The 27,809-nt window shown below is 32.5% G+C and overlaps 4 protein-coding genes across 4 annotated transcripts; 3 read left to right on the forward strand and 1 right to left on the reverse strand.

Annotated features, from left to right (window-relative positions):
- Positions 1 to 1,788: 1,788 nt before the first annotated feature.
- Positions 1,789 to 2,775, reverse strand: LOC122590687 (membrane protein PM19L-like). The gene is made up of 4 exons (XM_043762868.1): positions 2,649 to 2,775; positions 2,135 to 2,354; positions 1,995 to 2,040; positions 1,789 to 1,899 (listed from the first exon to the last, which is right to left on the reverse strand). Exons 1-4 carry the CDS (start codon positions 2,773 to 2,775, stop codon positions 1,789 to 1,791), a joined length of 504 nt encoding a protein of 167 aa, XP_043618803.1.
- An 8,004-nt stretch (positions 2,776 to 10,779) lies between these two features.
- LOC122591717 (WAT1-related protein At1g09380) lies at positions 10,780 to 13,493 on the forward strand. Its single transcript, XM_043763965.1, has 7 exons — positions 10,780 to 10,955; positions 11,094 to 11,156; positions 11,301 to 11,417; positions 11,725 to 11,977; positions 12,107 to 12,265; positions 12,416 to 12,567; positions 13,310 to 13,493. The coding sequence occupies exons 1-7, from the start codon at positions 10,780 to 10,782 to the stop codon at positions 13,491 to 13,493; spliced, it is 1,104 nt and encodes a 367-aa protein (XP_043619900.1).
- A 4,153-nt stretch (positions 13,494 to 17,646) lies between these two features.
- On the forward strand, positions 17,647 to 19,329 carry LOC122591718 (germacrene A hydroxylase-like). Its single transcript, XM_043763966.1, has 2 exons — positions 17,647 to 18,453; positions 18,712 to 19,329. The coding sequence occupies exons 1-2, from the start codon at positions 17,704 to 17,706 to the stop codon at positions 19,327 to 19,329; spliced, it is 1,368 nt and encodes a 455-aa protein (XP_043619901.1). The 5' UTR covers positions 17,647 to 17,703.
- Positions 19,330 to 20,740: 1,411 nt separating this feature from the next.
- Positions 20,741 to 26,332, forward strand: LOC122591261 (NEDD8-activating enzyme E1 catalytic subunit). The gene is made up of 9 exons (XM_043763497.1): positions 20,741 to 20,893; positions 21,279 to 21,442; positions 22,125 to 22,327; positions 23,191 to 23,423; positions 23,514 to 23,576; positions 23,663 to 23,719; positions 24,471 to 24,592; positions 24,909 to 25,026; positions 25,812 to 26,332. Exons 1-9 carry the CDS (start codon positions 20,804 to 20,806, stop codon positions 26,097 to 26,099), a joined length of 1,338 nt encoding a protein of 445 aa, XP_043619432.1. The 5' UTR covers positions 20,741 to 20,803; the 3' UTR covers positions 26,100 to 26,332.
- Positions 26,333 to 27,809: the final 1,477 nt, after the last annotated feature.

Genomic DNA, 27,809 nt, shown 5'->3' on the forward strand with positions numbered 1-27,809 from the left:
TTTGTTATATGTAATTTTGTAACTTTTAAGTTTTTATAACTTTATAGCATTTTTACCCTCATATTTTATATTTTATGGAGATGATATACGTTTTGTATTATTTCATTTTTCTAAACAATTTAGTCTTTGTAACTTTTTAGTTTTTATGAATCTGTAGCATTTTTGCACTCATATTTTATACTTTACGGAGATGACATATGTTTTGTATTATTTCATTTTTTTTTAACCATTTAGTCTTTATACCTTTTTGAAATATTTTTTATACTTTTTTTTGGATTTTTCCCCTTGGGTTATTATATTGCGGCTATATTATTGTCTTAAAAAAACCGGATATCTGTGGCGAATTACTAGGTTGAACTAAAATTTTCAAAACATTTTGTTATTTTTGTAAAAAATTGTTTAGAATATATTTTATCTGGTGTTCTTTTAATTGTTTTATTTTTTTTGCATTGTTTTGTTTACTTTTGACTTTTGACTTTTTTTTTGTCCTTAGGTGATTTTTTGAGGGAAACTTAAACATGATTGTGTAGTCATGATTTTTTGGCTTTTCAATAGCGAATCCTAAACTAAATCCTAACAAAAATATTCAAAAATATTACACTAGATGTGAACACTTTAATTTCTTTTGGGGATTAATACCTTAGAAAAATTACTCTAAGAAAAAATTTGCAGACTTGTAATACATTTTACACTACCAACTCAAAGTTTTGGGGATCATGACGACCCCTTGATGGTTACACCGGTGTAGCTAGACAAATTACTAGTTGAATTATTGCATATGTATATAATTTATTTCTTTTTGGATACATACGTAGGCAAGAACACGCAACGCTGAGGAGATAAGTACGTGGTCAGGTAAAGGTGGTTGGAACAACACTTGAGGTCGGGGGTGCAATGCTATTATCTTTGTACCATGGACATGTTGTTCCCATTGGTGAATCAAGCATTCAGTTAAGAGCCGTCGCAAACAATGCTACTTCTAATGATGTTGGTGGTCGAGAAAACAACCTAATCAGACCCTTTTTAGTCATCGTTAGTGCTTTAACTTGGGCAATATGGTTCATCATTCAAGTAAGTCATCAATCTATTATGCAGATATATATATATATCCCCACCCCAGGTGTTGCTTTTTTTTATGTTACTTCGAAAGTAGCTCCTTCAGTTTAATTTGAGAAGCTAAAGAAAAAAAATTGCTTGATCATATATATATTGGAAGTTAATTAATATTCGTATATTCAGGAAAAAAATGGGCAACAAGTACCCTGCTCCGTATTCAAGCACAACTTTGATGTCTGGGATGGCAACGGTTCAATGCACAACTTTGATGTCGGGGATGGCAACGGTTCAATGCATATTATTAAGTTGTATGATTATTATTATTATGAATAGAAGATTATAAGACAGATTGTATCTAGATGATACAATCATAAGAAGACAATTTTATCAAAGATTACAAACAGATTGAGACGAATACAAGGGTGAGAAACCCTAAGAATATATGAACCAAAAACAATACAAAAATTATATGAATGATTTAATATAACCCTAAAAGGGTTATAACTTGGTATTTATACTGGAGCACAAATGCTTAATGACCCCGTAGCCCTCCAACTCCTCTTTATGTCATAAGCAGTCCTCCATCTTCAAATGACAGAACTAGTCCTCCTTCATTTTCTTTTATAAAAATCTGCACATTACTACTAATCATATATATTAGACAAATATATATGTACGTATCAAGATTTGTAAACCCTCTTATATTTTTAACAGTTTTGGACCCTTTGATGCTTAGACTCGTCCCCCTGCGTACCTTGAAAGTTCTTCGATACCAAAATGAATCGCAATCATGCTGAATAACTGTGCCCCGCTAACAATAATCAAGAAGACCTCAAGTGCACGCTACAATTTAACCATGCACATTCCAAGTTTGTTACAATATATAATGATATTTACCAATTTTTCGAATGAAAAAGATTCCAATAAAATTGTAGTACCAATGCAGAACCGCCCCAACCAACATCAATCTCTTTACAAGCAAATCTAGAGCATATATCAAGATTAAAATCGTCCACTATATAATGTGTAAATCGTTGGTATAAGTTTGATTTATGTTTTGAAGGATAAAATGATATACCCCATGGCAAGCAGGGTGAATGACCAAGCTATTATAGAAAACGTTGAAGCGGTGTATAGATTGGAAGAATCCCATTGTGCCGCATTACTTAATCCCGTGACCGATGTTGTAAAACCCACAACCCCGGCTAAGAGAGACAAGATAACCACATAGCCCGTTGCCATGTTTCCAATTGGGTAGTATATTGGAAATATTCTTGCTGGAATACTCAAAACAGATGCTGCACAGAAGACATTCAGGAGTGCCATTGGATGATATGAAATTGAACTAAACATTAGTTTGACTTTTTAAGTCTATTTCTTTTAACTTTTAGCGTAAATATTCTTATTTGTATTATATACTAGTTGATAGTATTATATCAATGGAAAGCATAATTAAAACAAAATTCATTCGTATATTATAACAAGTGTTATATAATATAAACAAATATATTTACAGTCAAATTTAAAAGAAAAAGATTTAAAATGTCAAACTAATCATTTAAAATGGAACGGAATGAGTAATATGTGCCTACCTTGTCCATGGGTTTCTTCAATTCCATGGTTGACAGCCCAAGAAGCAATTATTATTATGATCAAATAAAGCACGAGGTTTACAAACAAGAGGAAGAATGTTGCGGGTTTTGCAATACCATAAGTCATTGTTTATTAAGATTAGCCAAAAATTTTTCGATATATATCATAATCTTTCTCAAGCTAGAGGGATTAACATAATCTTTCTCAAGCTAGAGGGATTAAGCTTGCTAGATATATAACGATGGTTATGAATAATTAACTACTAATACTATTTAGTTCTATTAATGATGTTTTGCTTTTGGTATGAGACTTGTGGTGACTTGATTACAAAGAGATGGCCAGGTTCTTTTTTCTTGCAGGTTGCAAAGGATAAGTATCGCTCTGTGGCCCTCCATCATTCATAGTTATATCGTTTAGCATTTCCCTATAATATTCGATATTGTAATTACTATATCATTAATGGCGAAGCTTATGAACAGTGTCACGTGTCACGTGGCGCTGTTCTATTGGTCTCGCCTGTATCCCGTGTTTTTTCAGATTTTGCCATATCGGATTCCGTTAAGGTTATTTTTTGTTCGGTTTTTCTTGGTTTCCTACATAGTTTTTTTTTGCTTTTGTGTTTTCTTTCTATTGGTCCACCTATACCACGCGTTTTTTCGGATTTTGCTATATCGGATGCTGTTTCTTTCGGTTTTTGTTGGTTTATTACATAGTTTTTTGCTTTTGTGTTTTTTTTCTTCTATTGATTCATCGTATACCCCCCATCACTATTTAGATTTTGTCACTTTGGATCCCATTTGGGGTTTTTTCTTGGTGTTCATCATAGTATTTTGGCTTTTGTGTTCTGAATTAATATATTGGAAACTTTTACACAAAATTTAATTTTTCCTTTGTTATTTCTATTTTCGTTAAGGTTATTTATCTTTTGGTTTTTCTTGGTTTTTTGATACCTTTTTTTTGCGTATATGATCTCTTTTATTGGTTCATCATATACCCCGCATCACTATTTAGATTCTGACATTACGGATCCCGTTTTGAGTTTTTTCTTTCGTTTTTTTTTGACTTGGTTATTAATAGTCACCATGTTTATTAAAACTTGACACGCCGCATCGGCTATAAAGTGACACATCGCACGTTTCCTATAGTTTGGATTTTGCCACATTGCATCCTGTTCGGATTTTGTCACGTCTTTTTCTTTTTTAGTTTGTTTTTCCTTTTCGGATTTTTTATTACGGGTTACTTCTTTTGTTTTTTTCACACTTTTTAATTGTCATTCAACCTTATTGTGATACACCCCGTACCACTACTTGCATTTTGCTATATCGCATCCACCTGCTATATTAATATTTTTGTCATATCACATCCTGTTTAGGTTTTTACTACGGGTTACGTTTTGTTTTCTTGCATACTTTTAAACAAACATAACGAACCGTTTCAACAAAGGAATTGAGATCCCGCAACGCGGGGTCCAAAATTTTCTAGTTATCTCATTAAAGACGAGCCCAATGAACAGTATCACACGCCACGTGGTGCTGTTCTATTGGTCCATCTGTATCCCGCATTTTTTCCCAGATTTTAACATATCAGATTCCGTTAAGGTTATTTTTCGTTTGGTTTTTCTTGGTTTCTTACATAGTTTTTTTATTTTGTGTTTTCTTTCTATTGGTCCACCTATACCCCGCGTTTTTTCGGATTTTGCCATATCGGATCCCGTTAAGGTTATTTTTCTTTCGGTTTTTGTTGGTTTATTACATAGTTTTTTGCTTTTGTGTTTTCTTTCTATTGGTTCATCGTATACCCACATCACTATTTAGATTTTGCTATTTTGGATCCCGTTTGGGGTTTTCCATGGTGTTCATCATAGTTTTTTGGATTTTGTGTTCTCAATTAATATATTGGAAACTTTTACTCAACATTTTATTTTTCCTTTGTTATTTCTATTTTCTTTAAGGTTATTTTTCTTTCGGTTTTTCTTGGTTTCTTACATAGGTTTTTTTGCTTTGGTGTTTTCTTTCTATTGGTCCATCTATACCCCGCGTTTTTTCGAATTTTGCTATATCGGATCCCGTTAAGGTTATTTTTCTTTCGATTTTTGTTGGTTTATTACATAGTTTTTTGCTTTTGTGTTTTCTTTCTATTGTTTCATCGTATATCACACATCACTATTTAGATTTTTTCATTTTGGATCCCGTTTGGGGTTTTTTCTTGGTGTTCATCATAGTTTTTTGGCTTTTGTGTTCTCAATTAATATATTGGAAACTTTTACTCAATATTTTATTTTTTCTTTGTTATTTCTATTTTCGTTAAGGTTATTTATCTTTCGTTTTTTCTTGGTTTTTTGATACCTTTTTTTTTGCTTATATGATCTCTTTTATTAGTTCATCATATACCCCGCATTACTATTTAGATTTTGACATTACGGATCCCGTTTGGAGTTTTTTCTTTAGGTTATCATTTAGCATGGTAATCAATATTAACCATGCTTATTAAAACTTGACACGTGGCATCGGTTATAAAGGGACACATTGCACGTTTCTTATAGTTTGGATTTTGCCACATTGCATCCTGTTCGGATTTTGTCACGTCTTTTTTTTTATATATTTTTTTAGTTTTGTTTTTTCTTTTTGGATTTTTTATCACGGGTTACTTCTTTTGTTTTTTTCACACTTTTTATTTGTCATTCAACCTTATTGTGATACACCCCGTACCACTACTTGCATTTTGCTATATCGCATCCGCTTGAATTCTCAATTGATATATTGATATTTTTGTCATATCACATCCCGTTCGGGTTTCTACTACGGGTTACGTTTTGGTTTCTTGCATACTTTTAAACAAACATACTAATGACAAAATTATTTTTAATTAAGCGATCGAAAGTTCACGGCATATATACTAAAATAACGAATCGTTTCAACAAAGGAATTGAGATCTCGCAACGCGGGTCTAAAATTTTCTAGTTAACTATTCAAGGTAACTTAAAAGATATAATAGTTATATGTTTTTGTTAAGAAAAAAGCATATTACATCTGTAACATTACATCTGTAACATTAAGATTCTTAAAACAATTTCGAGATATAAAGATTTGGAAAGTCTATTAGTTTGTTAAAAATTGTATATTAAACTACATAATGTAAAGATTGTTATTATAAAATTTGATAAGTCATATTGTGAAAGATTTAAAATTGTAGCCATGTGGCCATGTATAAGTGCATAACAGTTATGAACAAATATTTATAATAACTAAAAAAAAAAATATATCATGCCATATCGTTCTTTTGCAAACTCCGTTAAAGCTTCAACTCTCACATGTAAGTATTTTTTTTCAAAATTTTTAGTGGGTCCTTAGGCCTCTCTTACTAAGGTCATTTCTTAAATCTCTTCCTCACTGTTACATCAACTTGTTCCAATTTAAAAACTACCCCTAGCATTAAGACCTCTTTCTTACATTTTCCTAAATCCTTTTTTATTTTATATATATAACAAAAAGCAAAAAAAAATAAAAAAAAATTCAAAAACCAATTACTTGCCACCACTACCTCGTCCAAGCCATTCCTAATTCCGAACAAGGACCTTTTCGACGAGCTAAGAAGTATTGTTAACATTAACTTCCAAAATGGATGAGCTTTGAATCGATTTGGACGAGATTTAGGAACTCCTACTACGACTGGCCTTATTAAAGATAGTGGTTTTGGCTCACTGGCACCATTTGTACACCATATTATGTGTTAAGCCGAATTATATTTTTAAAAGTGACAAGATAGAGTTGAGATAACAAAACTTTAAAAATCGAGACACAACCATAAGGGGACTTTTAGAAAACTATTTAGTTTTCTTTTTGAATTTCTCTTTGTAAGGATTATCATTTAAAATCATTTTTAAAATAATGAAACGATAATAACATCTAATGTTTATTAAAAAAAAAGGGTAATGGAGGGAACCCTAGCCCCGGTAGCACAATTGGATACCCATCGACCCACGCCGTATGAGCCATATGATGCCGGTAAAATACATCTATCCTAATCCTCACATGATCTGGGCACCCCGAATGATCGAACCCACATATTTAAACTTCACATATGGGTCTAAGCTTCATTGGTAACAGGTACCTTAAAGGAATTATTTTTTGTCACCAACGGGAATCGAACCTGAAACCTTAAATTCACTAAGTGCTTGCCTTACAACTAGGCTAATTCCTTGTTGGTTTTTATAAAGGTCATATCAATACACATAATTACAAAATCCATGGATTATACAAAAACTCTTGGAACATAATATTACAAGCTTTGAGTTTGTTTACACTAACACGTCAAAATGTTATTTAAGACTTCAATATATTGATTGATCGAAGTGTAAACTATTCCTATGTGTCGACTTTTTTGATTAAAAGTTAAAGTGGTATTGGCGTTTTTGCCATATATTGTTAGTTGTAACAATGGTTTTATGTGATGTGATACATGTTACACGTGTTTGTTGCCTGTCAAACTTATGTTTCGTTTACATTGGGTTTCCAACTCATCCAAATCTTGAAGATCAAGAAAGGCTATTTATATATAAAACTTGTCTTTATAGATCCTTTTACCGTTAAGTCATGATAAATACGTAGTTGCTATATCTAGAAATGAGTGGTGACTTTCGTTAATGCCTAAAAGTAGTAGTAGTCATTTTGCAATTCGTTACAACTTTATATCACTTTACTTTTGCCATATATAGTAAAATATATAATGTTTGTTTAGTTTGTAAAGTATTAAGGGTGGGGGAGGGCTTCCTCACTCCTCCCGTCTCCTCCCTGATTTTTCTTCTCCTCCCCTCCCCTCCCTGATTGCTAGGAGCACTTCACCACCTCTTCCCTCTCCTCCTCACTCTTTTCTATTTAATTTAATTTCTATTTATTTTTAAAACTAAAACATTTTATTTAATAAATTAAACTAATACAAATATTAAATATAAAACAAACAACAAAATAAAACATCAAACTACAATATTAAACGAAACGACAACACAATACATAAATAAACTAGCGATCGATGCCCGAGATGAATGTGCGATGAATATGGTCAATGAGATCCATCTTAAGATCCTCGTGAACGTTTGGGTTCTGTATCTCAAACAGTCGTTCATCCGATGGCTGTGGCGCAACAGGGGGATCTGGAATGTAATCAGGACTTATAGCGTGGTTCTCGTCTTTTAAAATCATGTTGTGAAGAATACAACACGCATACATAATCTTACGGATGGGGGTTTCTTCCATTTGTCGTGCTGGTTCTCTAAGTATTTTCCATTTTTTTTTATAATACCAAAAGCTCGCTCCACATCCTTCCTTGCAGCCTCCTGTGCCTTAGCATATCGAATCCTTCTCTCACCGGTTGGATGGGAAATCGTTTTCACAAACATCGCATATCTTGGGTAGATCCCATCCACGAGAAAATACGGGTACTAATATTCGGTTCCATTTACAGTGAATGGAACCAACGGTGTTGTGCCGTCTTCAAAAGGATTGAACAAAGGAGATTGGTTCAACACATTAATGTCGTTGTTTGAACCGGCAACACAAAAGTATGCGTGCCAAATCCAACAATCCTGTGATGCAACTGCTTCAAGCGATATCGTCGGCCCGTGATGATCACCTCGCGTGTACTGGCCACGCCAAGCTACTGGACAATTATCCCAAGCCCAGTGTGTACAATTAAGACTCCCTATAAACACATTTATTAGACCGAAAATATTAAGTAAGCTACGTAATATATATATATATACATACATACATTATTAACTAAACTACGTAATATATATATATATATATACATTATTAACTAAACTACGTAATATATATATATATATACATATATACATTATTAACTAAACTATGTAATATTTATATACATATATACATTAAGTCAATATATATTAAGTAAAGATATACCTAACATGCTGGGGAAACCATGATAAGACGCATGATGATCAAGAATGCGTTACGTATCAGTACGCGTTGGCTTACGCAAATATTCATGCCGATACAACTTAATGACTCCATCACAAAAAACATTAAGGGTGTCACGTGACGATCTTTCTGACATATTTACGTAATCATCTAAACTGTCGGGATTACTACCGTATCCTAACTGGCGAACTGCAGATGTGCATCTCTGTAAAGCCGAAAACCCCCATTTACCACGAGTGTTGATTTTCCTTTGAAAAAAACTAAAATTGTTTTCCAAATCTGAAGCTATCTTCACAAACAACCGTCTACTCATACGAAACTGTTGTCTAAAAAAAGTCTCATTAAATTTCGATTCCTCGGCAAAATAATCTCGAAAAAGACGGTTGTGAGACTCATCACGATCATCACGTCTTGTATATGTTCTTGAAGAGGAGGCAGTATCACGGAAATCTTATTGAATCGCATAATGCGCCATTGTGAATAGATTAATATACCGTTCCGTCTCGTCGGATGAACTCGAGTCCGATTGGAAATTTGGGGGTGTTGGGCCGTGATTGTCAAGAAATAAAGGATTGTTGAAGAAAGGGTTCATGATTCCGAAAATATAGATATATTTGTGTGTTATTTGTGTGTGTGATTTGTGTGTTGAAAGAAAAAAAAAATGAAACAGAAGTGCAGAAAGAAGAAGGAAAGAAGAAGAAAGAGAGAGAGGGAGACGTTGCAAACGTGGGCCCCTTTTTTTTTGTAATGGTCAAGTTTTTGGGCACCCAAACCGGCACCACTGTGCCCAGTCCCCTCCCCACCCAACCGGTACCGGGGGGTAGGGGCGGTGTGCCATCCGGTACTGGTCCGGTGCCTCACCCACTCCGTCCACCCTAATAATATATAGTTTATGTTAATTGTTACATTAATCTAATATATATATATATAGATAGATTTTAGGTAAAATAAAATAAGTATTAAAGTAAAACAAATAAAACAATAGACCGGTTTCTTTTCACTGAAAATAATCGTGAATCATGAAAATCATCGTGCATCGATTGCTTCGTGAATCTTCGTGCATCAATTTAACCTTGATCTAAAAGTCAAGATTTTATCATATTTGTTTTACTTTAATATATGTTTTAGAATATATAGCCAACCCCTATATATATATATATATATATATATGCTTTATAGTAATTAACCAGTAACAACCATATTTTCTATTTGGCAAGTTAAATATTGGATAAAAAACAAACTTTTGAAATACGTTCAAGGAAAAGTTTATAGTAGTTTAGTGACTTGTAAATAAGCATGAAAAAGTGACTTGTAAGTATAAATGACTTGTAAATAAGCATGAAAAAATGACTAGTTTAAGAGACTTTAATTTGTAAATAATATAAGCATGATCAAAATGTGACTTGTAAATATATTAGTATAAATTTGAAATGTAAAGTAAGCATGAAAAATACATAATAAGAAAGTTGTTATGCATTAATGATTATATATGATAAAAGTAGATCATTACATATATATATTCATCATGTGAACATATATGAGAAAAGAAAGTTATACTAGCTAGTAGTAACATATACAGTCACGTAATTTATCAAGTACTCCAAATTAAACTCGATCGATGATATACGTACATACAGACACTACAAGAAAGAAGGCTTTTAGGGACGATGGATTTAGGAACGACGCAAAAGTCGTCACAAAATAGATTTGGGGACGACATATGTGACATTTGGGGGCGACATTTGTCGTCCCAAAACCCGAATTTCTTGTAGTGAGAGCTAGAATGCATATATATATATATATATATATATATGTGCAGTGAATTAATTTCAGTCTTTTTTTGTCGTGCTGGCATTCAAGTTTAGTTGCCACAAGTTTTGTGTAAAGCGTAAAAAGCCAAAAAACCATCCTTTTAAGCATCATCCTAGGGAGAGCCGTATCACCACATTATATATACACTACTAGCTACCGAAAACTCATTAATATAATCCCTTGAGAAACACTTCAATTCTTCCTTCATTTTATACATATTTAGTCTATATATATAGCTAGCTAGCTTGTTCAAGATACATATATATAACAAAGCACATCTAGCTAGCTAGTCATCTAGAAGACCGATCGATCTATATATATATATATAGATCGAGGAGGTTCGTGGTTAATTAGTTACAAAAGAACCGGCCCGAAAATGAAGCAAGATTTATTGCCAACATTGATAATGGTACTTGTGCAATTTGAGTTTGCGGGGATGAACATTTTCTCCAAGATTGCTATGGATTCAGGGATGAATCCTTACGTCCACGTCGCCTATCGTCAAACCTTTGCTTTCATATTCCTTGCTCCTCTGGCTTATTTCATGGAAAGGTACATCATGATCATATATTATACATATAATAGACATAATAGTATCTATTGATATCACATGATATATATATATACCATTGCATTTCTCATATATGTATTGGACCTAATTAATGTACTAAATATATATGATTAATGTAGAGGTATAAGACCTCCAATGACATTGCCAGTACTCTTCCAAGTCTTCTGCTGCTCCATTTTCGGGTGAGTTCATTACGCTTAATTAACTATTAATTAATTTCTACTTATTGTCATAAAAATTAACTAGCTAATAGCTATATAGTTCATTCTTTAACCAATTAATTTTATTTTGGTTTTAACTAATTGATTAATACTCCTATTTATCAGGTTAACTATGAATCAAATCACATACTTCCTTGGTTTGAAGCACTCAACACCAACCATTGCGTGTGCCTTATCAAATCTACTTCCCGCTATCACATTTGTCCTCGCGGTCATTTTCAAGTAATAATACCATACATCGTACCCTTTAATCTTTAAATTTAATATCTTGCGTTACAAAACAAATAATAAATAGCTAGACAATAACGTGAACACTTAAATTTCTTTTGCGGGTCAATACTATAAAAAAATTTATTGTAATAGAAAAATTTGCTTACCAGGAATACATTTTACACTACCAACTCAAAGTTTTGGGGGACCATGATGTCCCCCGCGGCCCCTTGCATGGTTCTACCGGTGTAGCTAGACAAATTACTTATCGAATTATTGTATGTAGTATGTATATGAATGTTTTTTGATACATACGTAGACAAGAACACGCAAAGATGAGGACATTAGGTGGACAGGCAAAGGTGGTTGGAACAGTACTTGGGGTCGGGGGTGCAATGTTGTTATCTTTGTACCATGGACCTGTTGTTCCCATTGGTGAATCGGGCATTCAGTTAAGAGCAGCCGCAAACAATGCTACTTCTAATGAGGTTGGTGGTCGAGGGAACAACCTAATCGGACCCTTTTTAGTCATCGTTAGTGCTTTAACTTGGGCAATATGGTTCATCATTCAAGTAAGTCATCCATCTATTATGCATATATATATATATATATATATTAATTCGAAGCTAAAGAAAAAATTTGCTCGATCATATATATATGTATTATGGAAGTTAATAATTAATATTCGTATATTCATTCAGGCAAAAATGGGCAACAAGTACCCGGCTCCGTATTCAAGCACAGCTTTGATGTCGGGGATGGCAACGATTCAATGCATAGTATTCGGCCTAATCATGGAACCACACTTACATGAATGGTCATTGTATCCAGGCATCAGGGCCTTGGCATCCGTCTATGCGGTATATATCATGACTCGATTATAACACTGTGTAAATTGAACATGAATTAATATTGAACATCGTATTTTGAATGACAAATTTTCTATTATTAATTTATTACATATATATTTTGAGTGACAAATTTGCTCTAATCGATTAAATTAATTACAGGGAGTGGCATGTTCAGGAATAGGGGTTTGTATGATGTCATGGTGTATCGATAGGAAAGGACCCCTCTTTGTTTCGGTGTTTAGCCCATTGTTGTTGGTTATTGTTGCAGCGCTCAGTTGGGCTTTTCTACGTGAGAAATTATACCTTGGAACGTAAGTGTCAAAATTATTATATACTCGTATATCACTTTGGCTATGTATCAATTGCGTTAACTCTTTTTTTTTGAAATGCATATTTTAGCCATTTAAATTTAACTAGACAAAAAAATTCAATGAAAATTATCATATAAAATCCATCCCCGTCATCCAAAGATAAGGGTCTGGACCAGGATAATCAGTTGTTTTAATCATCAGTCCCTATTGCATTCGACGCTGATCGGTATGCATCTAAGAAAAATAAAATCACGCTTAAGGCCCCAACACACCTTAATTAAATGAAATTGGGTCCTTAATAGGATTCGAACTCTCTCGATCCAGTGTTATAAAACCTGATGATTCAAGTCGGTGAGCTGATATCATTGTCAACCAGCTAGGGACCATTTATGCATGTAAGAAGCGATCGATCGACTTTTAGTGACGTACTTCAGATGGTTTAGTAGAGAGATAAAACATGGACCATTTTATGCAATTTCGTACAGTCCCATAAATAAATATAACAAGTGTTCCAACAACCAACAAATTCAATCTGCAAAAAGTTGTTGGGAGTATCACACTAAGCTAGCTAGCTAGCTTAAATTTGACAAGAAAAAGAAAAAACATACACGATTAGCTAAGCTAGCTATCTCTGCATATAATATAATAGCTTATAGGCTTTAAATGCCGTTGCATGCATGTATATGGATAAATATATATATATAGTTAATCTTATAAATTATTGGTGATTGGGTAATTGCAGGGTGTTAGGGTCGGTGCTGATTGTGATGGGACTATATGGAGTGCTATGGGGAAAGACCAAAGAAGTTGAGCCTAAGACTAGACAATACCAACAACAACAACAACATGAACAAGAAATATTGCAGCTGGAGGGCACCAAGCAGCATCAAGACATGGAGAATCCAGTGACAATTAATTATAATTAATTGATTGATTGAATAAAAACATGCATGATGCATGCATGCATGGCCTGGGTTTATTAAACCTTAATTTATTTATGTCAATCTTTTAATTTTATTGTTCTTGTTATTAATTATTACGAAAAACCTTTTTGGTTAGAGAGATCAAAATGATATGATGGACTGAATTCACATGCATTTACCAGTTGTGGTATTTATCATTGAGCTTTAATTTAGCAAGAATTTTCCAATGTTATATTTGAGTATTGTGTTGAGTGAAATGACCGACGAAGGTTGGTCACAACCGCCTCTTATAATATCTATAATATATTTAATTATAATAACTATATACTATTTTATGTACTCTATATTAATTAGTTTAGTCTAAAGTAATTAACCCACTCACAAGTTATATGAGTAAATATTTATTCGGCCTCTCTAGCTATATATATATATATATATATATAGAACTTAAATTCCGAATTACACATAAAAACTTTTATTTGGCATCCCTAGCTACATATTATATGCGGCGTATTTGATTTTGCTTCTGTATTGTTAAAAAGGCATGAGTATACATGTACATGCCAGAAATACCACGTCGTTCGAGTAAACGAAATTCATCCTTAATGCAATAATAAATTTGCACAACAAAAATGGTTGTTTATATCATCCAAAATCCAAGTATAACATAAAATTATTCATAAAGATGGCACTAGAACTAATAAATCCGCTATAAATATCATTCAAACGTTTTACCAAATATAAAACCAAATGTTAGTCCGCGTATTGTAGCTGCGGCGTTGAGGGGTAGTTTACGTAATTGATGTGAACTTAATAGATCTAAAAGGGAATGATGTAAATATTTGTAGGAGTTGGGGGCAATTTAATTCATTAAATGTATTTTTGATAAGTCATGTATCTTGGGTGTTAGGTGTGTTGATTGTACGTATAGACGTATATTAGGTACATTGATTCATGATTTAATTAAATTTTAGAGAAAGAGTTAAATACTTTGATAAGGAATAGAGAAATGAGATATTGGTAACTTTGCCTCTAGGTTTAAGGCATCGATAATTAGTGATAAAAGTGTGTGTATTGTAGGGGCCGATAAATGATTTATGCAAAATATATAGATGGTACGTTGCTTAAAATTTTACTCATGGCAAACGAATGGGGGTTATGATGGTAAATTTTGTCAATTGCCACTACTACACAACTCTAAATACGACTCTCCAAATAGAACCCGCATTTCTTTTAGACCGAGTTATATTAAGTTCACTTAGAATAAACCCCTAAATAGAACACACCTTTTTTTAAGTCTGTGTAGTAGTGTGCCAACTTTAAATTTTTTTAACATGTGATTATGTAAATACATATATTGGGTGTTTGGTTCGCAGAATTCTAAGGAATTCTTTGGATTTAAAATTTGAATTTCATGTTTTACCATGTTTGGTTGGACAAATTGATGGAATTGGAATTCAATATTTTTCATCGTAAATCATGGAATTTAAAATTCCATTACAAAACCCATAAAATGTTTTGAATTTCAATAAAATTCAAATATTTGACAAAAACATCGTTCCATATTATTATTTTTATTACTATTTTTATTATGAATTAATATTAACATTAATATTAATATTAACATTATTTATTATTATTATTATTTATTTTACATTATTAATTAATGTTATTTTAGTATTATTATTCATTATTACTTGTTATGATCACTTGTTATTATCATATATTAATTATTGTTATCATTAATATTGATTAATATTTTTATTATTAATTATTGTTATTATTAATATTATTATTTATTATAATTTTTTATTACAATTGTTTTTTATTATTATCATTTTTATTTATTTATTTTATTTTATTTATATTATTGATAATATTTATTAATATAATTATTATCATATATTTATTATTATTTATTATTGTTGTTATTAATATTTAATAATACTTTTATTTTTACTTATATTTTATTATTAATATTTTAAAACTATTATTATAATTATTATTATCATTATCATTATTATTTAATTGTTTTATTTTGTTATTAAAAATATAATTTTGTTATTATTATTATTATCATTATCATATCTTTATTATTATTTATTATTTATTATTTATCATTGTTATTATTAATATTTTTTATTATTTATTCATAATTGATAACTTTTTTTATTATTATTAGTATTATTATCATTATCATTATTAGTTGTTTTTTAACTTTTATTATTAATAAGTATATTATTTTTTTATTAATAAGTATATTATTTATTATTATATTACTGTTATTATATATAAGTAGTATAATACTGTTTAATTAAATTGAGTAATGCAAGAGTTTAACAAAGGATAATGTTGTCATTTGTAATAGTTTAAATTCAAATTACACTAACGTACAGAATTCAATGGAATTCTGTCAATCATACACAAAATAGATTCAAAACTTTTAGATTTTAATTTTTTCAAATTTCAATTACATTGACAGATTTCAATTTCATTAAAAAGAATAGACTCTCTTATTAAAAGTTACAGAAGGAAAAATATCAAAAATACCTTTCATAAATATAAAACACCCTAAATATAATACATCCTTACCCTAAATAAAATAAATATACTATCATCTCAACTTTTAAAATAATTATACTAACAGTTATTAATTACATTTACATCAATAGCTTACATTATTCATCATCACTACCATCAGTCGTCGCTGCCACCAGTCACCAACGCATTGTCATCGCCGCCGCTGCATGTTGCAGGTACTATGCTAGTAATCAAAAATGTATTACTATTTATCTATATACATTTTTTAAATATAGAAAAAATATGAATGATATTTCATGTGTCCAATCTTAAGTGGTAAAGCTAGAGAGTGGAGTAGAAGGATTGTAAGAAAAAAAATAAAAGGATAACTTATTTGATTCCAATTAAAATTATTTCTTTTCACTTTTGAGGTGAGCTAGAAGGGGAAAAAATACATCATTTCTCTACTATTTTTTATTATCTTTTCTTCTTCTTTCTTTATAAAAATAACTCAAAAAATACCCAAATTGTATGTAATTATATTATAGATGATAATTTTTTGTTGTATATAAGAGATTAAGAGGAATAGCAATGTCATCACGAGTGACTTGTTTTAGATTGTATTTGCAATCATCATTATGAGTCGCACACAAAAGACAATTTCACAAGAATACAATCACATAAAATCCAACAAGTAATTTATGATGTTGATTCGTGATCCATTTGTTATAAGTTGATTCATTGTTTTTATCATAAGACACTTTGAGTAATAATTTTCTTCTCCCGCACACAAAAGACAATTTCACTAGAATACAATCACATAAAATCCAACAAGTAATTTATGATGTACGATCGACATGAGTCACCTAAATTTGGAATATGTACATTTTTCACATTACATAAACTTTTTTTAGATTTTAACTGAAGTCTTACTACTCTAAAAAAATAATGTATTAGCTAAGTTATACGTAAATGCAAAGAATTAAGGATCCATGATCTAAAGCAAAACTAAAAAAAAAAAAAATTTAAAATGAAAAATGAAAAAAAAAAAAAAAAGAAAAGAAATGGGTCATGAAAAAGTTCTTATTGTATATTTATATTTAATGATTAATGATCGATAGACGATCGGCATAGAGTTGGAATGGAACTGAAAAAGCATCACACATATTACCCAAGTTTTGTAAAAAGGGCATACATGCATAGACTTGGAATTTTCTCAACATTATTTTAAGTTCAAAATAAAACAACTCATTATATTGCTCGATCTTTGTATGTATAAACAGTTTACGTATGTCCTATCTTAATCCATAATTTGGCGTCATGTATATGTATTTGTTCAATATTGTTTACACGTCGACCAGAAAGATTATAATTTAAACTAGCTAGATGTTGGATTTCTGGCTAAATAGTATCTCCAATTCTCCATATGAGTCAGATTAATGATTCGGCCGACCGGCGTAATTTTAAAGTTTATGTACATAAACGCCTATATATAAAACCCCTCGATCAATAAGTACAAGAAATTAAAATGGATCTCCATATGATCCCCATCGCTCTTATTGTCTTGTTTGTCACATTTCTCTACCTGCTAATTACAAACATTAGAAGGTCAAAAACTAAAGAGAATTATAATCTTCCACCACAACCATGGAAGCTCCCTCTAATTGGACACTTGCATCATCTCTCTAAAGCAATGCCACATAGATCTCTTGGGAACTTAGCAAACAAATTAGGGCCAGTCATTCGTCTTCAACTCGGACAAGTCTCTCTCGTCGTAATCTCATCTCCAGATTTAGCCAAACAAGTCATGAAGACGCACGATTTAAGTTTTTCAAACCGTCCCAAGCTCCTTAGTGCTGAAATCGTGGGATATAACTATAAAGACATTGTTTTCTCCCCTTACGACGGCTACTACAGACAAATGCGTAAAATATGTGTCATGGAGCTTCTAAGTGCCAAAAAGGTCCGGTCTTTCGAATCAATTCGTGAACAAGAGTCTTGGGACCTCGTTCAATCAATACAAAAGCAATTGATGGGATCAAAAACAATAATCAACATCAATCTTACTAAGATGATTGTAAGGATGATGAGTGACGTCACATTTAGAGTTTCCGTTGGAAGTAGATGCAAGGATCAGGCGACGCTCCTGGCACTGGTTGTTGAAATTCTATCTTTATCTGGTGGTTTTGACGTGTCTGATCTTTTTCCGTCATACAAATTACTTCATTTAGTCACTGGTATGAGGAACAAGCTAGTGAAGATACACAAGAAGATTGATAAGTTGTTTGATGACATCATCTCCGACCATCAACAACTTCGTGCAAGTGGCCAAATTAGTGATGATACAGAAGACGACCTTCTTGAGGTTCTCTTGAAGCTCAAAGAAGATGGTGGCGGGCTTCAATTTCCATTAACTTCTGAAAACATCAAAGCAGTTATCTTGGTTAGTACATTCCATTTGTTTATATACTATATGTATATAATAAGGGTATTTTCGACTAATTATGAGATTAACAATAATTAAACACGCATTAATATGTTTACTGTTAGTGATTTACCATTTAACATAATATTAATTTTCTTTAATACACTTGTATTCACAAGCTTCTTATCTACCTCCTTGAAAAGACAAAACTACTATCTAGATCAAGTTTTTTAATTAGTTTTTATTAAATTTAATATTACAGTATGTCAAATACAGGATATGTTTATTGCGGGGACAGATACTGCATCTGTGACTATCGAATGGGCAATGCTAGAACTAGCTAAAAATCCAAGTGCAATGAAGAAAGTGCAGACTGAGCTGCGACAGACACTCAAAGGGAAAAAAAAGATCTACGAGGCAGACATTCGTGAGCTTGACTGCTTAAAACTAGTGATAAAGGAAACGTTAAGGTTACATCCTCCTCTTCCATTACTACTCCCTCGAGAGTGTCAGGAGAAGTGTGAGGTTGGGGGATACCATATTCCGGCTAACACAAAAGTTATCATTAATGCGTGGAAGATAGGATGTGATCCAAATAACTGGAGTCATCCTGAAAGTTTTATACCTGATAGATTCTACGAAAACTCAATTAACATGATGGGAGTTGATTTTGAATTTCTCCCATTCGGAGCTGGCAGAAGAATGTGCCCAGGCATAAATTTAGGGTTGGCTAATGTGGAACTGCCTTTAGCAAGGCTACTTTACCACTTCAATTGGGAAGTCCCGATTAACGCAAAATCTCAAAGTATTGATACTAGTGAGGTTTTTGCGGTTGTTCTTAGACCAAAACACAACCTACATTTGATTCCAAGTGCATACAACGTTGATGAGTGATTGTCAATACTTTATGTAGAGTTGATTAAAAGCTAGCTTATATTGTTAATTTGTTTTTTTGTAATGTTATCTTTTGCATGTAACAACAATGATTTTATTCTTAAAGGTTGCATTTTCATGTAAATCTGGCTTATAACAACCCAATTATGGATTCCAAGTTAGGGTTGTTGATACAAAGAATGCCTTCAAAAGATCAAGTATGAAATTCAATTGAAATTTTAAAATAACAATTTTTATTCATGATGAGTTTTAGATAGTTTTCAACTTGAACAAGAGAAATACTCATTTTTAAATTTTAACAAAATACCTAACAAAATCACAATAAAACCCATAAATAACATAGAGATTCTTTGAATCGCACAAAAATTATCAGAATCGCAATAGAATTGTAAAAATCGCAATGAGATTATGTAAAATCGTAATGAGATTCTTAAGTTCTTTATGAGATTCTGATTTTCTTTATGCATTTTATAGGTTTTTTATGTGATTTATTGGTTCTTTATGCGATTTATAAATTCTTTATGCTTATAAACCTTATACATCATACTGTTTTTGTTTGTTAGCTTCTTAAATTTGGCTTATATACCATAAATACCCTCAAGATATGCATATTAATATAGTTTAGTTACGAATACATAAACCAAATATGAATGACAAATTAAAATCATTGATGGGTCATTGGCTTAATCAATTTATTATAATTTAAATATTTATTAAGACAATGTAAGTTAGTAATGGGGTGAAACTCTAGTGGTATCGCCATTATATGATCACAAAGGCGTGCAGACTCAGGCTACATGTAATAAGTTCAAAACTTGTCAAATGCAATTGGATGTGTGATTCCATGTATTTGAGAATAGTAACGTACTAGATATGAGTTATATGTGGTATGAGTTCTGATTAACATTCAATTTCAACAATGTACACATGATAATGCATTATATACCATACATCAATGCATTCAACTTTCTCTCTCCTTCATAAATCATTTTATTCCTCTAATTCTTTCAAAGTCTTTTATCTCAATAACCGTACATCGATAAATTATAAAAATTATATCGGTGTTCTTAAAATTTAATGCTCTTTCATTAGATATGTCATTCGATATACTTTCGACAAATTTTTAAATCCGAGGACGGAGCTTATACGACCAAGGTATTTTACTATATATGACAATCTATGACATATCACCTCCTATGACCTATCACACTCTATGACCTATCACCTTCATCATTTTACCGTTGTAACGCGCGGATACTTGCTCTCGTTTATTTTTTAAAGACAAAATGTATGTTAAAAAAAGAGAAAAAGATCCAGACCCGGCAGCCGTACGGAAACTCCGAAAGTCTAATTGGATCATCCAAAAAGAGGGGAGAAAATAAATCAAAAGTTTTATTTAAGTAAAATCCAAACCCAGCTGCTGCGTAAAAAAAGAGCATCATCGTCATCAGAGCGAGAGAGAGAAACCCTGAGAATGGAAGCGAGCAGCCGATCAAGGGACCTCGATAAGCTTCTCCTTCGCCCTGGCCATCTCGTCTCCTCTGCTTTCGAACCTGGCACTCAAGTATTCTCTCTCTTTTCCAATTTTTAACAATTTTTTTTATTATTATTATTATATTATTCACTGAGGGGTAGCCCAACCTTCTGTTCCCTTCTATGCATGAAACTGTAATTTTCTCTCTCTCTCTCTCTATATATATATATGTTTGTGTGTGTGTGTGTATATATATATAAGAGGTGTTTTCTTGTTACATTAATACCTGTTTTTTGTCTTCTTTTTTTTTTTCTTTGTTTGAGTTACTTATCTTTTGTAGTGAAATTGTGTTTTTCCAATTTATGTTTAAGTTGGTTAAAAGCGCGCATATGGTGTGGCGGTTATGCTTCTCTGTATAAATTTTAACTTTAGGAATTTAATTACTAGTTGCATTGATTGTTTGTTGTATTTGTAGTTGAGGGATGATCTTCGAGAGTATGCGCGGATATTAGTTGTTGGGGCTGGTGGTTTGGGATGTGAACTCCTTAAAGATCTCGCACTTTCCGGCTTTCAAAATCTTGAAGTTATTGATATGGATACCATTGAAGTTTCCAACCTTAATCGCCAATTCCTTTTCAGGTAGTTTTTCTTTTTTTTTTTTTTTGTTCTACCTATGTACACCCCTTATACTTTAATTATCTGTTCATATAAGAGGTGTTTTCTTGTTACATTGACAATGTTATTGATGGCAATTCATGGGATAGATATAATTAATACAACTGCAAACCTTTTTGTCAGCTACAAAAATGGGTTGTTTGCTGATAATAATAACTCCTTTGGTCAATTTTCCCAATTGAAGGGATGTATTAATATTTGTCCCATTTGGGCAACTTTTTTTCTTTCAAATGGCTGCTATAAGCTTATGTCGCAATATGCTACTTACTATATGACGGTGCACTCGTATATTGCTGACATGCCGCATACTTCGCTGAGGAGTCTGAGAAATTAGGGTCAAAACAATTAACTGGGACAACGGTTTATCTTGCCTTTTTTCTCCATGTATATATATATATATATATATTGTATGCTCCAAGAAAAATTGACCACATTAGCATAACATTGTGATTTAAGCTCTAAGGACATCCTTTGGAAAGAAAGTTACTAAAAAGTGTAGCCAGAACCAACGTTTAACAGTTTCCTCTGCTCCAAAATTTAGCACTTTCTTCCAATGGGGACAAATAAAAATATAGGTTGCGAAGATCCTATTATCTTTTCTTTACATATAAGAAAAAGTTTTATCATCTTCATTTGTTAACTTCAGACTTGAGGATGTTGGGAAACCAAAAGCAGAAGTGGCTGCTAAACGTGTGATGGAAAGAGTCAGTGGCGTAAGTATTGTGCCACATTTTTGCCGTATTGAGGACAAAGAACTTGAATTTTACAGTGAATTCAGTATTATTGTGCTTGGTCTCGATTCAGTTGAAGCTCGAAGTTACATTAATTCTGTGGCATGTGGATTTCTAGGTGTGTTCTCTTGTTTTTTATTTTTTCAGTCATGATGATTTTTGTAAGTAAACTTACGGTTAAAATTCTTAGATATATGGTTATTAAACTTATTGCAGTCCGAGACATAACACGAATTAGATAAACGGTTGTGGGAAAAGAAGTTAGAATCATGTTAATCAACAATCTACAAAGTTGAAGCATGTACTGGATTCACTAAAATGCAGTGCTTGTATTATAGGTTTATTGAAAACCATTTAAGCTTTACTGCTCTACAAGTTCTTTACTAAAGTTATCAAGAATTACCACTTGGACAAGCCAAAGTTATTTTAATCATTTTGCCTATATTGTTATTAAGCTAGACCAAAATACTTACTTTCTGCTTTTAGTATCCATACGTAATCTTATGTATACTGTATACACAAGTTACTATTTGATTTACAATCAGTGAAGTTAGTAAAAGATATCGTATATAATCTTTTCTTTATATCTGCTTACAACACGGAAAATATAATCTTCCTGGCCGGAGGTCCTTATGGAAGCAGTCTCTCCACCTTTGGGTAGAGGTAAGACTGTCTACAGCTCACCTCCCCCATACCCCGCACAGGGATTGGGTACAGTTGTTGTTGTTGTACAACACGGAAAATATGTACATTTTCTGAAGGGCAGTTATCAGGTACAGCCGTACAGATGTGATTGACTTTTATCATCGATTCAACTATCTTGATGTTTTATTATGAGACAAACTCTTAAATAGGAACGTCAAAGACTATATCCTTGACTTGTTTTCCCATGTATTCATGGCGGCTCATATTATTTGGTAACTTGACATCAGAAAACTGAAGTTTTAACTAATGCCAAATTATTTTGTTTGCTAAAACCAGAATATGATTCTAATGATAACCCTCTAGAAGAGACAGTAAAGCCTATGGTAGATGGTGGCACTGAAGGATTCAAAGGCCACGCTAGAGTAATTTTACCTGGAACGACACCATGCTTTGAATGCACCATTTGGCTCTTTCCTCCACAAGTGAAGTTTCCTTTATGTACTTTAGCAGAAACTCCAAGAACTGCAGCTCATTGCATTGAATATGCTCACCTAATAAAATGGGACGAGGTACTGTGCAAACTTAAATTGTTATCTTAATTGATCTTGTTAGTCTTATTGCACTTTGTTTTGTAATCATTATTGAGCATACTGTTGCAGGTCCACAGTGGAAAATCCTTTGATCCTGATTGTCCTGAACATATGCAGTGGGTGTATTCAGAGGTTATTGAGTGTTCTGCTGCTTTTTTACTTTGGCCTTTCGTGTAATCAATCTTTGGTCACCTCTCATGTTTGACTTTGATCGCCAGGCTGCCAAGAGAGCTGAACTTTTTGGGATTCCTGGAGTCACATATTCTTTGACACAGGTGCATTCACTGCTTTTTGATTTTGGTTCAATGAGCTTTCGACAAACTTGTTTGTTGTTTATGCTTATAGAACCTTGTTTAGAGGTGAAATAATGGGCTGGTCGAGTAACAATATTATAACGTGCTAGGTTGACCTAAGAATCTGATGTCCAAACTCCAAAGTTTTTAGCTTCTTTATAGTTAGCATTCCAATTATGATTTCAAGAAATATACCACTTAAATAATAACCTAATTTTTACGAATTTTCCACCTCTTATCTTATCAGAGTATACCAGAGTTTTGTTTTGACTATAAAGTAATGTGTATTCATTGTGGCGTGACTGTTATGCTGTTCTGCTTTGTACTTCAAAACGGATATCTCAGTCATAATTTTTCTGAATGGTCTAATTCTGAATACTCTGAAAGGCACCGTATTGATAAAACAGAATTGTTAACCATTAGGGAGGTGGTCCAGTGGTTGGGCATGTGTCTCCAAACAGGGTGAAACTCCTTGGAGGTTACAGGTTCAATTCCTGGCTCCAAAAAAAAATGATACCCTAGTGGCCACTGAGGTTCACCTACTCTGACTCGGGGCTCACAAAAGCTTGTGATCTCTTGGGATTAGTCTGCTCGCAAAGCAAGTTGGACACCTAAGGTTACCAAAAAAAAGAAAAAAAAAATTATTAATGTCTAGTAAAGCAACATCTTTGAAGTGATTTTAGCTCAGTTAACCTTGCATCCGGTTCTAACTCCATGATTTCTTTGTTTACAGGGTGTGGTGAAGAATATTATACCTGCTATAGCTTCTACAAATGCAATAATATCAGCTGCATGTGCTCTGGAAACTTTAAAGATAGCATCAGGATGCAGTAAAATGTTATCTAATTATTTAACGTAGGCTCTTTATCCTTCATGGACTTTACAATTAGCATGACCATCGATATATGCCTGTCAAGCTTCTTTTTTTTATATTGATGAGATCTCGACCCTTATAGCGCTTCCATTGCATTGCATATCTAGTACTTCAAACCTTCTAAAGTTTTTTCACCATTTGTTGATGGAAGAAAAAGTCTTATCTATTGTTGAAGAATTTCTATAATTCAAGTAGCATATGGTTTAATGTTTATATATATGCTTCATTATTCATATTGCATGTTGAAGTACGCTCAAATTCAGCATACTTTCTAACTTGTATTGGGATATTTTGTAGGTATAATGGAGTTGAAGGTCTCCATACTAAAGTGACAGAGTTTGTGAAGGACAAAGACTGTCTTGTTTGTGGTCCTGGCATTTTAATGGAGCTGGACACTTCAGTCACTTTGAAAATGGTATGTTCATTAACCCCGAAACCCTAGTACAACGATTATGGTATCGTTTGGTTTGAGGCTTGGAATCACTATGGGAATAGGATTGGTTATAGGATGCAATATAATTTGTTTAATAATTTCAAAATTGTGATCTACTTATATCACCTGGGCTTCGATATCATCTTACTCGGCCTCGTATTTTACAATTCCAGCCCACGTAAGCTAAACACATATGCTATGCAATTACAGTGTATCTCACTTTTTTATGCCAAACTCCCTGATGTCTTCCAATTGTTAGTACAGTAATTTTATTTTTTTTTATTTCTAAATTCAATAACCCATTTAAAAATCTGTCTGTTTGGCAAAGTAAGTTTTTTCATATCTTGAAAAACAAGGATGTGAGGAAGAAGGCGGCCAGGGGGGGGGGGGGGGGGGGGTTGCTATTTTCTAGAATGACTGTTTTGTATGTTTTATGCACGGATTTTAAATAGCCATGGTTATAGGCAGGTTTGTGGAAACCTCCATCTCATGAGTTCAAACACACCATAAGTATGAAAACAATATAATAATTCCTCTGCGTTAAATGAGAGATCTATAAATTTGTTGTTAAATCTATAACCTTTTTAAAATTGTGTTGGCTTTTTTAAAGTTTTGTTGCAAGGACTGAAAGTTGTTATCTGGAGGCCAAACAGATTTGATTACAAAAACTCTTCTTCCGTCTGTTCTTATATCGATTCGGCATCTGTTAATTTTCATAATAGCGTAACCATTTATGGGTCTATTAATCTGCAACTTCTTTGCTCTAGTTCATCAGTCAACTTGAAGATCATCCAAAGCTACTCATGTCTGGAGCGAGTGTGACCTACCGTGGGAAGAATCTTTACATGCAGGCACCTCCAATACTAGAAGAAATGACCAGATCAAACCTCAGCTTACCATTATATGACTTGATGGACAAATCTTCATTAGGTATTGTTCATGTCAATGGAACAGCCGGCAAGGTCGACAAGAGGCAATCTGTTTTGAGAAAACTGCGTGTTGTCTTCAAGGGTGTTGATGCAATTACGGATACGGACATGGCTGGAGGAGCATGAACAATTAATTTTGTATTCATTTTGGGCTGGTTGAAATGATATGTTTTGTCTTTGGGAACAAGAATGGCATTCCCTTGGTTACATGTTATTTATATGGTAAGTAGAAATAGTTATGTATTGCAACGTTTCTGAAACATTTAACAACTCGGAAAGCCATTTCTATGTGATATCGACTTTGGGAACCATAATACGAAGGATCAGTTGTTTTGCCGAGCCACCACTTGATGCTCTAATTGTCATCATCTTTTTATATTATTATTATTTTTTTGTATGGCGGCATTCCCTTGGTAGACAACTTAAAAAGCCTTGATATGTTTTATCACAATTTGTGTAACTTAGACCTCTCAAATTGAAAGTTTTTTTCAACTCGGAATCTCCATCCATGTTTTATTGGTATAAGTAATGAGTAAACATATGATAAATTGGTGGTCTAAGGACTCTAAGGGTAATTTAATAATTTAATATGATTTGCTTTTTTAGTTCTTTTAGTTCTTTTATCAATGTTTATTGAATTCTGTCAACCAAACCATAATATTTATTTTAAAACTGCTTAATTCTAATTTTTTCAAATTTCAATTTTTAATATGTTTTAATTCCTTAAAAACCTTATGTATTTAAGCTTAATGTACTATGACTTTTAGTGGATTGGATTCTTCTAAAGTTGATATAACTTTATAGGTAAAATTGGATTAACTTTAACAATTGGATTAAGTCCAATTGTCAAATTTAAATTTTGATGTTTAAATCTTGAACATTGGATTTAATTAATCCAATGGTTAAAGTTGATCCAACTTTCTCTACAGAGTTGGATTAACTTTATCTATGAAATCGTTCCCCCTAAAAATCCGGGCCTTAGCGCGTCGGCCACTTTAGTCATCCTCTATATTGGTCATGGTCTTAAGAATTGTCATTAACAGTTTATTAAATACGTAAAAAAAATAATACTTTATATATTAAAAGCCATCTCCTTCAAATTTTGTTTAACAAAGTACAAAATAAAATATAATAAAATAATTTTTACCTACAACCTTTATGGGTGACAATAACAAAACCTTAACCACGAACGGAATGAGGCGTTTCCCCGGAACCCCCACCACACCGCTCCCAAGGGCGTTTCGGGCCAAAAAAATTCTCCACTCCAAAAACGAATAAAAGGTCCTGAGGGTATAACGGTAAAAGCATAGCAAAAGGTCCTGAGGGTATAGTAGTAAAAACATTAATCGTCTCTTTGCAAAACTCAAAACCTGGTTTTAATTTATGTCGTCTTAGGTAGCAGCCTCCTTCATCCTCCCTTGTCATTCTCCTTCAATTCTTAATATGTTTTAATTCCTTAAAAACTTTATGTATTTAAGCTTAATGTACTATGACTTTCAGTGGATTGGATTCTTCTAAAGTTGATATAACTTTATAGGTAAAATTGGATCAACTTTAGCAATTGAATTAAAACCAACGGTCAAATTTAAATTTTGATGTTTAAATCTTGACCATTGGATTTAATCCAATGGTTAAAGTTGATCTAACTTTCTCTATAAAGTTGGATTAACTTTATCTATGAAATTGTTCCCCTTAAAAATCCGGGTCTTAGCGTGTCAGCCACCCTTTACATTGGCCATGGCCTTAAGGATTGTCATTGACAGTTTATTAAATACATAAAAAAAATAATACTTTATATATTAAAAGCCATCTCCTTCAAATTTTGTTTAACAAAAT

Source organism: Erigeron canadensis, chromosome 3 (genome assembly GCF_010389155.1).
Source record: "Erigeron canadensis isolate Cc75 chromosome 3, C_canadensis_v1, whole genome shotgun sequence".
Classification (NCBI taxonomy): Eukaryota; Viridiplantae; Streptophyta; class Magnoliopsida; order Asterales; family Asteraceae; genus Erigeron; species Erigeron canadensis.